The following is a 14,020-nucleotide window of genomic DNA, read 5'->3' on the forward strand; positions in this document are numbered from 1 at the left end:
GGATCATGTATACTGCGTCTCAACCCATTGAGCTAACAGTTGGATGACAAATATAGCCTTCCTGGTAGTTTTCAGTTGATCTTCTGGAAGCCAGTCTGCAAAGGAAAGAATCATAGGAAAGACACCAGTGGGATTTGAACTCATGGCCTCTGGATCATGAATACTGCGTCTCAACCCATTGAGCTAACAGATGGCTGACAAGTACAGCCTTCCTGGTAGTTTTCAGTTGATCTTCTGGAAGCCAGTCTTCAAAGGAAAGAATCATAGGAAAGACATCAATGGGATTTGAACTCATGGCCTCTGGATCATGTATACTGCGTCTCAACCCATTGAGCTAACAGTTGGATGACAAATATAGCCTTCCTGGTAGTTTTCATTTGATCTTCTGGAAGCCAGTCTGCAAAGGAAAGAATCATAGGAAATACATCAATGGGATTTGAACTCATGGCCTCTGGATCATGAATACTGCGTCTCAACCCATTGAGCTAACAGATGGCTGACAAGTACAGCCTTCCTGGTAGTTTTCAGTTGATCTTCTGGAAGCCAGTCTGCAAAGGAAAGAATCATAGGAAAGACATCAATGGGATTTGAACTCATGGCCTCTGGATCATGTATACTGCGTCTCAACCCATTGAGCTAACAGTTGGATGACAAATACAGCCTTCCTGGTAGTTTTCATTTGATCTTCTGGAAGCCAGTCTGCAAAGGAAAGAATCATAGGAAAGACATCAGTGGGATTTGAACTCATGGCCTCTGGATCATGAATACTGCGTCTCAACCCATTGAGCTAACAGATGGCTGACAAGTACAGCCTTCCTGGTAGTTTTCAGTTGATCTTCTGGAAGCCAGTCTGCAAAGGAAAGAATCATAGGAAAGACATCAATGGGATTTGAACTCATGGCCTCTGGATCATGTATACTGCGTCTCAACCCATTGAGCTAACAGTTGGATGACAAATATAGCCTTCCTGGTAGTTTTCATTTGATCTTCTGGAAGCCAGTCTGCAAAGGAAAGAATCATAGGAAATACATCAATGGGATTTGAACTCATGGCCTCTGGATGGCCTCTGGATCATGTATACTCCCACTAAATAAATAGGCCCCTCCCACAAATGTAACGGGCCAATCATATTGTTACGTCACTCATGATATCGCTTTTATTACATTTTGAAAGGATTGTTCCCCCCAAAAATCATGTTTTTGCATCAAACGGTTACGTTTTGTGCATTTATGAGGCCCCCTATGGGTCAAAGTGGAAATGCTTTTGGGGATTCGTCATGTGATTTAAATTTGGGATTGACCGGACGTTTCCTTCGTGATTTCTGGCATTTTTGGTAAAACAGGCCCCTCCCACTAACTTTGGAAGCCATTTACGGACGAACAGTAAGGATTATCAAATGCTGTTTGGATATGTTTATCGCATGGGCCCAGAGATCATGTGTACCGATTTTTGTGAAATTTGTACAAAATATGTGGGAGGAGGAGCTAAAAGTGTGTTTTGAAGAAAATTCAAAATGGCGGAAAATTATCCTGACGCAAATGGGCGTGGCCTATATGGGGAGTTAGATTTTTATTTTACGACCTACGGTTCAAGAATTATAGGCCAAAACGTAAAAGGGGCTTTTATAGCGCCACCATGAGGCCGACTGGTGTATTTCTTTTTTTGATAATTTTGGATTAAATTATGAACCTCCCCTCCAAGTCTTGTAACTCTAGCCCTTACAGTTTCTGAAAAATAAATACTTGAAATCGAGTTTTTTAATTTTCCCATCAAAGTGGATGGGGAAATTTAATGCACTAATAAATTAATATCAATTAAACTATGTAACCAATCTCTTAGCAAAATACATGCGCACGATTCCCGATGAAGCCGCTCATTTTGACATATGGCATGTGGGTCCTAGTCTCACACTCAATCAAACTCTGCAGCCGCACTGAGGCCCCCAGACATGACCTGTTTGCTTTCTAAACTCGATCTAGCCTTTGATTGCCTTTCAATAAAACCATATTTGATAGACATAGGTATCACCTACATGTTACTGATTATAGGGAATGTTATATTATTGTAATCCGTTGTTTATTTCCTGAGCAATGGAATTATGTTGCAGTTAAAACTCTTGGGGTTGCAACATGGCAACCCCGTTTGCCATGTTGCCATGGAGACCTATGGAGCTTTATGATTGGGTAGTGGAAAAGGCCTCACGTGATTGGCTCAGACCCGGAAGTGCAGAGTGCCAAAAATAAAGTTTTGCAATCCGTAGAACAGATCTTCGAGCGAGCAAGCTGTTGTTTTTTTCTGGTCACAATGTTCATTGTAAATGTAATTCTACAATTACAACACACATTTTTATCTTACGAATACAAAACTTTGTTTTACGAAGACAAATATTTTATTTACGAATACAGATATCTTATTTACGAGTACAAATATTTTATTTACGAAGACAAATATTTTATTTACGAGTACATATTATTTTTACGAGTACAAATATTTTTTTTACGAATGCAAAAAATATTTTTTTTACGAATGCAAAAAATATTTTTACGAGTACATATTATTTTTACGAGTACAAATATTTTTTTTACAAATGCAAAATGTGTTTACAAATACAAATTATTTTTACAAGTACAAAATATTATTGGCACTAATTTAAGCCCATAACTAACTGCCTCCCGGGTTGCCAGATCATGTGCGCATATCCCCCCACGGATGCGTCCACCGGGTATGGTCTAGTAATAACTAATAGTAATAATAACTGAGACTGCTCATTTTACACTGTTAACCAGTAATTTAAGGCTATACTGGATTATAAGCCATTTATTTCCGTTGCACACATGAGCATATTGTTATTGGGCAAGGAGGTGATGAGGCTTCACGGCTATGTTTTTTATTCAATGATGCATAACCAAGGTCCACTGAGACTCTAGGACAGAGGAGTTGCTGCTGCTGACAAACAATAACTGAAGTGCCAGGCACTCAGGCAGTATATATACAGGCCTCTAATGAGGAGTGAGTGAGGACAGGTGAGGTGGGTGGAGCCAATCAATGGGAATAGGCAAGGGGGAGGGTTGCTGTTTCTGACTAGGTTGACTCTTTTCTACAGTATTTGATGAAAAAATGTCTGCCATGGATCAAGATTTCTATTGTTATGTGGTGTGCACTTAACCCGACTCAGCCAGATGAGGGCGGTATTGAGTTTCACTGTGAAACAAAATGTGTGTCGCAAGTTTCTTCCATTTGGCGTACCTAACCAAAGTGTAATCTTACATATTGCTCCTGGGTTCATTGTATGTATGTGTGACGGTGGCCAGGTTGTCACATGTGACTTGCCACTTCTCTTTAGAATGCTGGCACCCTTTACTCTTTCTTCAATAAATAAATAACAATCCACATTAATCTCACAATAATAAAATATCAATTGCACAATAAAGTGCGGGGTGCGTAATTACTGTGAGAATAATAATGGTGATCAAATACTGCAAGACTACGCCACCCTTTTGTATAAGAGGTAGGGTCCTCTGTAACATTCTCTTTCTTTAGGCTATTCACAGGTTCGAGTTTACCCAGGTAAGTATAAACACTTTTAAATGAGAACAACACTTCACAAAATATCCCTTGGAGAAAACTGGACAGAAACAGGTTTGTATAAAAAGGTAAGTTTTATTGTCCCTAATACAGCGGCATCTAGGCCATAAAACAAAGAAACACATAAACACAAAATAACTCTAATGCTAAAACCCTCAACCTCCTACGGCGCCCACTAACTAACTAAAATACAACAATCACAGGAACTCAACAACAAGGCTTAAAACACAGGGCTTGTGCAAATATAGCAATAAATAATACATCTAGCAATAAAGTGCCTACTTCTACTGAACCAGTAAAGTGACAGGTGCTGATTTAAAGTGCTATATACTCATCACGGTTTGAAATGCAAAAGGTGGGGAATGTCCTTATATTGGCGTAATGGATCGGGGGTTTAGGCCAGGAATCTCTGTCTCTTCGGTTCTTCGTATGCGCTGCCTGCAATTATAGAAACTAGAACCAGTTCATCTGTTCAGTGTAAATTCACATATGAGGTTTAGGGCCGTGGGTTTATGAAGGTAACGTTGCATAGAAGAATACTTACTCGCGAGCCAGACAAATGTCTGGCTGTGAGTGTGTAGGGCGCGCAACGTTATCGCCACTGGCCGGCTCCTCTGCTCCTTGGTTCGTCTCACTTTTCCTCCCCGTCGCTCGTCTGTCGCTGCGGCTTCTTGTCACTGGAAGCGGGCACGTCTCAGCTCACCGTCCGCTACTTGTGGCTTGTTGGTGCGTCTCGCTGCCTCTTATTCTCCACCTTGCTCCGTGGTTCCTCCGCTGTGCACAACCTCCTTCTCTGGCTCCTGTCAAATGGCCCGCGCCCACTTTTGTATTGCGTGGACCACACCCTATTCCACTCTCATTCGCTCTGCCAACAGCGTGACCTGGGGACATTGGCTGGCTGGAGTGACACGGCCAATGTCATACAGCCTATCACAAGTTCAATGTCAAGTGACTCAGGGACCGTGGGGAAATTCATTGTCATAATACACATTCAGTGAGAAATTACAGGGAATACATTTAAAATGATGTTGGTTAAGTGCGTTATACAGTTTTTTCATACATCAATAAAATAATACAAAAATTATTTCACCACTTGTTTTTGACCCTGTCACATCTGTACATGTTTACAACTTCATCAGCAGATGATTGTATACAGTTTGAACTGTAATTCCAGCCACAGTCTCTTTCAAACTGCTTCTATTATGACTGTAACACATGTTAAATAACATCCTATCTGAATACGTGTCATTAAATCTAATGCACATTTTGGTAACATGAGATTGCATTCATTGGTGTTAATCTTGGGGTTCGTTAAAACCTCAAACAAATGACAAATATCGTCACGTGTCGGGGAAGAAACCTTGTATCTGCATATTTTAACTTTTTTTAATGTTCTTTCATACATTACTGCCCGACTCCGATGTACAAGAATGTCGTGCAATAGCCGATTTACAAGCTCACACGACACATCTCAATTTGAAAGTTGTTACATCTGTCTGTGGGTATATATATTTTTTTTTACCCATTTAGACCTGGAACGCATCTGTGTCATTTTAGGTTTCTTTGGCTATTCAAAAATAGCAGATAAACAAGCTCATAGCGCGGCACCGAGTCAAAGATTTTTAATAGCAAGATACGCAATCTCCGGTTTACTTCCCGTTTCTGCGTGACGTACAGGAAGCAAGTTGGAGTCTATTGATTCCAATGGAAGAGTCAACGTGAACACAGCTTCTGAACCATTCCTTAGCTCCATGGATACTGAACTAAATATTGGACCCAATCATCACAAGCCACACAATATGTACAAGATTTTCATACTAAAATGGCTTTTTTTAGAGACACAAATTAGGAGAAAATCTACTTTGTTATCGACCTTTCTCTATCCCATCAACACACTCTCGCGAGATTTGGGAAGATATCTGAAGAGTCCATCTGCAGTTTGACGGACGAGACATAGAGGGCTCTGTCCCTTATTTTTTAACTCTATGCTCTGTCCCTATAAGATGTTCTAAAAACGGATTAACTGAGATTATATATGTGAATATAGTACGTGAAAATCATTATGGACATATTCAAAATTAAATAAAATGTGTGTTCCAATGCTCAATAATATAATGTTCCATTATTAACTGTCTTGGTTGATGGGGTATGATTTGGGAATCATAACATTTTGCTAAACATAACATTCATGCTAATTTTCTAAACATATGGTCTATAGTGGTAAAATATATACCTTATAAATAAGGGCCTTTTATTCATAAGGTATATATAATATTTAACACGAGCACATCTAGCATAAGACTGAATAATGTGTGTTTGTAGTGGGAATTTCATAGGTTTCTTAAAAGCATCTTTGCCAATAACAGTTTGCTTTCAAACATGTAAAGCATTTATTTTCTTTAATGAAGAAAATACACAAACACACATCCATATGACGTTGTCAGCCAGGGAGATGGGAGGGGGAGGGGGAGGGTGGTGGGGTGGTCGGGGGAGAAGACAACCATGCCTACTTAGGAGACCATTTGTAGGATTTGAGTACCACTTCGCCTCTAGTGGCTCCAATGGAGAATGCGTACCTTCGTATATTAACAATCTTTGACCGAGTGCCGCGCTATGAGCTTGTAGATCTGCTATTTTTGAAAAATCGTTAAAAAAAAAACATTTTTTATATTTCTTTCAAAAATCTGTTAGGATTTAGAAAACATTTTAAGAATCGGACTCAGGCCTTAATGGGTTAATGAACAGTGACCAGTATTAACAAGAGCCTGAGACTAAACCGTTGCTGTCGGGCAGAAACCTCTTATCTCAGCCCATATTCTAACTTTTAGTTTTTTCGTAAATTAACATCCTACTTGATCATACTACAGCGTCACACAAAAGCATCAAAAGTAGCAGGTCCACAAGCTCGAAACGTGGCGCGAAGTTTTGAATTTGAATCCTGAAAAGTAACAGTTTTGGACATGTGAGGTTTCCACCCGACAGTTTTTTTCCATTTCCTGGAAAGTAACGCTTTCGGACATACATACATAAATATGGTACTTCACACTATAAAAGGAAAACACCACAGGATTGTTGAAACAGTTGTTTTATTGAAAGAATCAACCTGTTGCGTTTAAGACAGACAACAGTCACGCGCACACATACACACTCCTTCCATAAAGTGATCAAATATGACATGGCAGTAAATATCCTTCACTGTGCCTCCTTTCTAGGGTTGGAAAACTCCAAGAATCTTCATAGTTGGACACTTTCCATGTGAATAGCAGGACTATGGTCATTAACAGGAATACAGTTTTTTTGTTGTCATTTACCATGTCACAATAGATATAAATATAACCTTTTTGTTTTGTCAAAAGGAAACTTTCCATAATATGGAGAATTTCCAACCAAGTAATTCATATTGTGAATTAACAGGACTATATGGTAATTAACAGGGGGGGGAGAGACATTTATTATGTATTTTAGAGTTATTTAGCTTGTCATAATAGACAAATATAAACGTTTTGTCATTAGATATGCATGCAAACATTTCTTGTTCCCCCCAACTAAATGTAAGTTCCCCGTTATACTCAAGAATTGGGGAAAAACTCCAAAATGTATCTTCCCGTGGTACATTTACAGAAATGTTGGCTACAAAAATCTTTTCCACAACCCTTTCATACGTTTAAAGTTACACGTCACACAGTAGCTTACAATCAAGAGCACCTTTTTACTTCTACTAATAATCAAAACAAGAATAATATAAAAAACAGGAGCTACTGTATAAGTGGTTTTGACAGAAGCATACTTTTAACAAACCACATAAATACAGCCCAAATGTACACATAAGTTATTATAAAATGTTTTATAAAGTTCAATTAAGACAAAACAAAAACATATTACCGGTTTATTGTTTGAGTTCTGAAAAACGTAATGGAAAGCACGTAGAGTTGACAATATACTGTGTTGTATTTATGTACAACATAAAATAAAAACTTGAGTAACAAATCAGGAAATATCTTTAAAGGAATCTGTAAATTATCTTATTTGTCAGTTTTTTTTAAAGTCAACATCCAGTGTTGAATAACCAATACACTCTAATGCTACATGACATTCTCTTCACTAATATGTAACAAAGCTCAGAACTGTGTCTGCTTACATTTAGACCGCTCGTCTAAGCTGCTGCTGTGTGCAGGTGTGAATCTCTTCAACCTGACCTCCTTATTTTGGGCATGTCATAGGCGAAAACTCAAAAACATTTTCAAAAGGAAATTCAAAATTTTCCCAACAAATCTACTGTACAAGCTGACACGCTGTGAGCTTGTAGATAGTCTATTTGCGCTATATATACAGTAGGGCATAAGTGGTTAACTGGGCGATACCCTGCCAACAGGCTTAACATGGCTGCCCGGTGAGGCAGTAAGGGTCTTCGTAGAACCCGGCCCTGGACGACCACGGCTGAAGCAAATTCGTACTGTTCCCTAACAGTAACAGGAACAGTAAAGCTTTGTAATTTATGTTCTACCGGTATCACACGATAGTGTCACCTGACATCAAGAAGCGATCTTCAAGCTAACCGCATCGAGCTAATGTATGGGGAGGCGTCGTTACCTTGAACAGTTAAAGCGACGCGCTAACTGAAGAGCCATGTGTGACACGCTTTTTTTAGCTACTGAATGCGACATGGCAGCTTGAATAGCTTCTGAGTTGTTAGTTTGAAGAGCTATGCGATGATGAATTGTTAGTGTAAAGAGCTACTGAATGCAATGCATTGTTAGCTTAAAGAGCTACTGAATGCGACGTGTTGACTATGTGATGCACTGTTTACTGTTAGCTTGAAGATCAGTTCTGTGGGCACATCGACACCATTGCACTATGGAGTATAAATTAGGCTTTTAGATATAAACACATCCTTCTAACTGGGTGATTCACGTTGAACAAAATATAGATTAAAAAAACGGCTTGTTCAGTTGCATAGAAAACTTCTACAAAAAGTGGCAACGTAACGAGCAATGACACATCTAGCCGATATGTGAGCCTGAGAGATGAGCTTTGTCACCAAGGGGTTGGAGACAAATACAGCCTCCAATTTAAGCTTCTTGTCTTTCATAAAGACATTTTTTGATTCAATGATTGAAAAATATTACAAACTTAAATAAATACGATATTTTTGTGCCATCTTCTTAACTGAAATGAATTTGTCCCCAACCCTCTGGTTTGACTTTGAACAGAACAGAGATGCACTGGAACCTTCTAGGGAGAAGGGCCAGGTTGGCAACCATGACCAAGAACATAGAAAAGACAAAACATACAGACAGTATGTAAAACATGTACGCAAGCACAAGCATGGTTAGAATTCTCGGAGAGATCACAGGTTTCCACAGCTAATCCAGATTAACCCATTAACTAAGACCTGAGGCCGATTCTACAAATGCCTTCTAAATCAGTGGTTCTCAAACCTTTTAGTGCCAAGGACCCCCAAATAGAAATGTATTTGCCCGCGGCCCCCCATCTGAAAATGTTTTGTGCCAGGGACCTCCAGAAGAGAAGATTTTTGTTAAAAAACACTTTCAAGATTTTTCTAACATTTTCAAAAATAGCAGATGTACAGAACTCCCAGGATTCCTCTGTTCAATTCTAAACCTGCGTTGTGATGTAACTTCACTCCAAAACAGACAATGGTAGTAAAAAACAAATGACACTGCATGCCTTCAAGGCATCGAATAGATTAACATCTTTAAAAGAGCAATTCACCCCTCAAAAATACCTTTCTTCTATCAATTATTTCACCCCATGAACCCTTGAATTCAAAAATGAATATTTGATGAATTGAAGAAAATAAGGGTCCAAGTTTCACAGCAAAACTATGAACAGCAAACTATATCAAAAATCAACCCTCAAAACAGCTCCAAAACAACTCTCACCGTGTATTCCAAGTGTTGGACATTAGTTATAAACTACTTAATTTTTTAAAATGTAGTTTTGCTTTCTCTTTCTCTACAGGAATGCGACAAAACAACGGCTTCATGGAGTGAGGAAATGAAAGGAAAGAAACATTTTTGGGGGTGAAATACTCCTCTAAACAAGAAGCAAACATAGAACAAACACTTGGCATATCAAATAAAAGCAAAATTCAACAACAGGTAAACGTGTGGAGAGAGATGAGGGTGGCAGTGATGGTCCCTTGGCTCAGCCTGTTGGCACCCATAGAGCCACCGCATCCTTAACTCACTACACTCACCCGACACTAGTGGTGTTTTGTGTGTGTGTGTGTGTGTGTGTGTGTCTTAGGCCTCGAAGCGCCTGGGGAAGATGACGGGAGCGACGAGCGTCATCATGTAGACGAACAGGCACACCCAGCACGACACCATCTTGATCCAGAACACCGACCAGCTCCCTTCCAGAAGGTTCTCGATCTTGTGGGTGTCGTAGCTACACACAGGAACCCAACAAAATTATTTTTTGCATTAAGAAATAAAAAACACTTCCTTGTAACGATTCAACATTAGGGTCGGGATGCTTTAGGATTTTAATGATTCCGGTTCCTTAACGATTCCCTCTTTAACGGCCCGATTCCTTAACGGTTCCTTCCTATAGGGGGTTCCAAATGGACCCTTACAGGTCTGTAACTCTGTTCTAATGGAACCAAATGGACCCATACAGCTCTGTAACTCTGTTCTAATGGAACCAAATGGACCCATACAGCTCTGTAACTCTGAGAGTGTACTAATGGAACCAAATGGACCCGTGCAGGTCTGTAACTCTGAGAGTGTACTAATGGAACCAAATGGACCCGTACAGGTCTGTAACTCTGAGAGTGTACTAATGGAACCAAATGGACCCTTAGAGGTATGTAACTCTTAGAGTGTATAAATGGAACCAAATGGACCCTTACAGATCTGTAACTCTGAGAGTGTATACATGGAACCAAATGGACCCTTGGAGGTATGTAACTCTGAGAGTGTATAAATGGAACCAAATGGACCCTTGGAGGTCTGTAACTCTGAGAGCGTATAAATGGAACCAAATGGACCCATTTACAGGTCCATTTGGTTCCATTCATACACTCTCAGAGTTATGGTGGTCCTTGAAATAAAAACGTTTTGGGAACCACTGGTATTGTACTTGTATAGCAGACGTGAAGTCCACATACCAGCTCTGACAGTGTGATCAAACCGGTTCCCGTAAACGGTTCCAAATCCTCTCCAAAAGTTACAATAATTTTTTCAGCTTGAAGCGCCCAGGCCGTTCAGCCAAAAACACACTGGACGTCGAGAGCGCTGGGAAGCGGAGCTCTCCAGCGTGTCTTTACCATAGAAATACGTTGGGTGTTTAAATAGTATAATGCAGTAGGTATTGCACTGTGTCTAAATGAGGCACTGCGTGTATTTGACCGGTGTAACTCACTGGAACCAGTTGGTGACGGTCATCATGACGTAGAGGGAGCCCAGGAAGAAGACAAAGTGGAAGTAGGCGTAGCTGTAGACGGTGGCTTCTCTCTCGTCGTACGTGACGTTCTGCCCCGTGCCCTCCGTCTTCTCCTCGTCGTAGTCATCTACGGAACACATGCCATCACATTACTGTACTGTAGAGCAGGCCGTGACCCCCCCAAAATAATCACATTTAGAACTGGGAACCCACCCCCCACCCTGACAAGCACTTGGAATAGGCTCTATTCACAGCAGCCATATTATGAAGACATTCACAGGTGTTACCAATGATACTAATGAAGGCTCTGTTCCATTCATGGTCAAACAGAGTCAGGGTGCTGATATTGTGCATGTTGGCTCACTGGAAACACTGTTACATCAGTGGGTCTACAGTTGGGGTCCAAGGACCCTCATGGGCTTCCAAATGGCCCCTTACAGGTGTGTAACTCTGAGAGTGTACAAATGGAACCAAATGGACCCGTAAGGGTCCATTTGCTTCCATTTGTACACTCTCAGAGTTATGGGGGTCGTGGAAGCCACTGTGCTAGACTAAATGGAACAGAGCCTTCATTAGTATCATTGGTAACACCTGTGAAGGAAGTAATAATATGGCTGCTTTGCATAGAGCCTATTGTAGGCATTACATTTAGTTTGACTCGGTTCCACAGATAAATATTGTGAAAATAGCCGAACTACGAGAGCTTGTAGATCGGCTATTTTCCTCTTTCTTACGTAATATTTGACCATTTGGTATTGAAAAGGTCTTAAAAGTCATTAAATTGTCACTTTACAAATGTGCAGATACCCTGTATACACTTATACTGTATGTTGGTGTGTTTACTGTTGAGTGAGAAAACAATGTGGAATCATCTGGGAACCTCCCAAAAATAATTTGGGGACCTCCGGTCCTGACCCCCAGGTTTGGGAACCACTGGTGTACTGTACAGTAGTGATCCCATTTTCTCCTCTTCATCCGTAACACACAGTACATCAAATAACTGTTCTGTCCAGTACAGTACAGCAGTGGTTCTCAAACTTGTTCATGGCAAATTAATGTTTCTTTCTTATCCACGGACCCCCATGTGAAAAGTGTTTTTTTTTGCCAGGGACCCACTGTACACATTTGTGGCGTTAATATTTTTTAAACAATGTTTTCAAGATTCTTTTGGAAAATAGAGTACTAGAAGACTGCAGTGTGATATTCCTCCACCAGGGGTCAGTGTGAGCATTCCCATCTGCCAGTGTGCTGTGTGTTAACCTGGTTGGCTGTCATCTTCCTAGCAACAGTGACAACAGTGACATCATGTGTGTTTGCTGACCAATGCTTTCTCTGCTCTCTGGGTAGAACAGCAGTGAAGTGAAGAAAAAAAAAACGATTCCATATTTATATTCCATATTCACTCACTGTGTAGCGAATGCTTCTTATAGAATGTGTGTGTGTGTTCAGATAGACTAGTCTCTGTCCATTGCATGGATTAACACAAAATAAAATCTCACGACTGAAAAACTTTGTACAGCCAAGTCCTAATGTGCAAATAGGCTCTATTGACAGCAGCCATATTATGAAGATATTCACAGGTGTTACCAATGATACTAATGAAGGCTCTGTTCCATTCTGGTCAAACAGAGTCAGGGTGCTGATATTGTGCATGTTGGCTCACTGGAAACACTCTGCTACACCAGTGGGTCTACAGTTGGGGTCCAGGGACCCTCATGGGCTTCCAAATGGCCCCTTACAGGTGTGTAACTCTGAGAGTGTACAAATGGAACCAAATGGACCCGTAAGGGTCTATTTGGTTCCATTTGTACACTCTCAGAGTTATGGGGGTCGTGGAAACCACTGTGCTAGCCTAAATGGAACAGAGCCTTCATTAGTATCATTGGTAACACCTGTGAATGTCTTCATAATATGACTGCTGTGAATAGAGCCTATTTGTGAAACGGTGTAAAAGGAGCCCCCCACACTAACGCCGTTTCCTAAACATTTAACACAATATGTAAAATATGATGTTTTAGTAATATTGCTCCTACAAGATTGAGGCTTTAACCTTTGCTTTTATGAAAAATATCCGAGACCATTGGGGTTTTACGATAGATGCGTCAGAACATATTGCTAGTTTGACCACCTCAAATGCTCTAATCTTAAAATAATAACCGAAAATTGCTTAACTTAAAGCTCTCAATGCGTCGCAGAGTGAGACGCTTTGAGAGCTCGTAGATCGTCTATTTTCGGTACACAACATGCTTCCAGACTGAAATCAGTCAAGGCGACTGAGAACTTGAATCCATGCCATTGTCATCATCTAAGTGCACCAGTGGAACCATTACCATTATTGTCGTCGGGGGAAAAATGCTGTTCCGGACAGGCTTTCTGAACGAGACGTCTGGGGGCGTTCACAAGGTTATATCCCCTCCCTTTCCCCTTTTTCTCTGAATGTGTGGTGTGCTTAACGGGTCATATTTCAGCGCATTTGATCCTCACACAGCTGTATGGGGGAGGGGTTAACGTAGGGGTCAAGGGTCTCACCTGTGTCATTGCCGAAGCAGAAGCAGCAGCGAGCTCTCTGTGGGGAGACACACATCAACAATCAGCATTTTATAAACTAAATCAGTATTGGGTCTGATCTAGATTAGTGTCGTTCTATTTTAGAAAAGCCTCCTGTGGCCACTGGCCAGGTGTTGAAAAGTAGCACTCGTGCTATATACACTTAAAACAATGCATCTGGTTCGTCCAATGTGATTATGATGTCCATGTCAAGTAAATAAACAAACACATGCACACAGGTTTTTTTTCCTAATGCATCCAACCAAATGTTATAATCAAAGGAAGAAAACTGTGTCTGTCCTTAGTCCATTTTTCCTCCTCAGTGTGAGGGCCAATCAATGTGAAATTGCACATTGGCATATCGCTGTTGTCGGGCAGAACCCTCCCGTCTATGTAATTTAACGTTTTGTGGTTTCTTTGTCAAATCGTTTGAAAAATTGGAAGTCATCCAAAGACCTTGGAGAGGACAAAACAAAACGAA

At 40.5% G+C, this 14,020-nt stretch overlaps 1 protein-coding gene across 2 annotated transcripts in view; it reads right to left on the minus strand.

Annotated features, from left to right (window-relative positions):
- Nucleotides 1–6,654: 6,654 nt before the first annotated feature.
- Nucleotides 6,655–14,020, minus strand: part of serinc5 (serine incorporator 5) — a 48,215-nt gene continuing 40,849 nt past the window's right edge. The window contains exons 10-12 of one of the 2 annotated variants that reach the window (XM_084054029.1): nucleotides 13,522–13,558; nucleotides 10,972–11,119; nucleotides 6,655–9,996 (exon numbers count right to left, since the gene is read on the minus strand). In XM_084054029.1, coding sequence (XP_083910155.1) covers nucleotides 9,852–9,996; nucleotides 10,972–11,119; nucleotides 13,522–13,558 — 330 coding nt within the window. In that variant the 3' untranslated portion in view covers nucleotides 6,655–9,851. Of the gene's footprint in view, nucleotides 9,997–10,971; nucleotides 11,123–13,521; nucleotides 13,559–14,020 lie in introns of both variants that reach the window. The other variant, XM_084054028.1, reaches the window with a different exon arrangement.

This window comes from Gymnoscopelus microlampas, assembly GCF_963454915.1.
Source record: "Gymnoscopelus microlampas genome assembly, chromosome: 4".
Classification (NCBI taxonomy): Eukaryota; Metazoa; Chordata; class Actinopteri; order Myctophiformes; family Myctophidae; genus Gymnoscopelus; species Gymnoscopelus microlampas.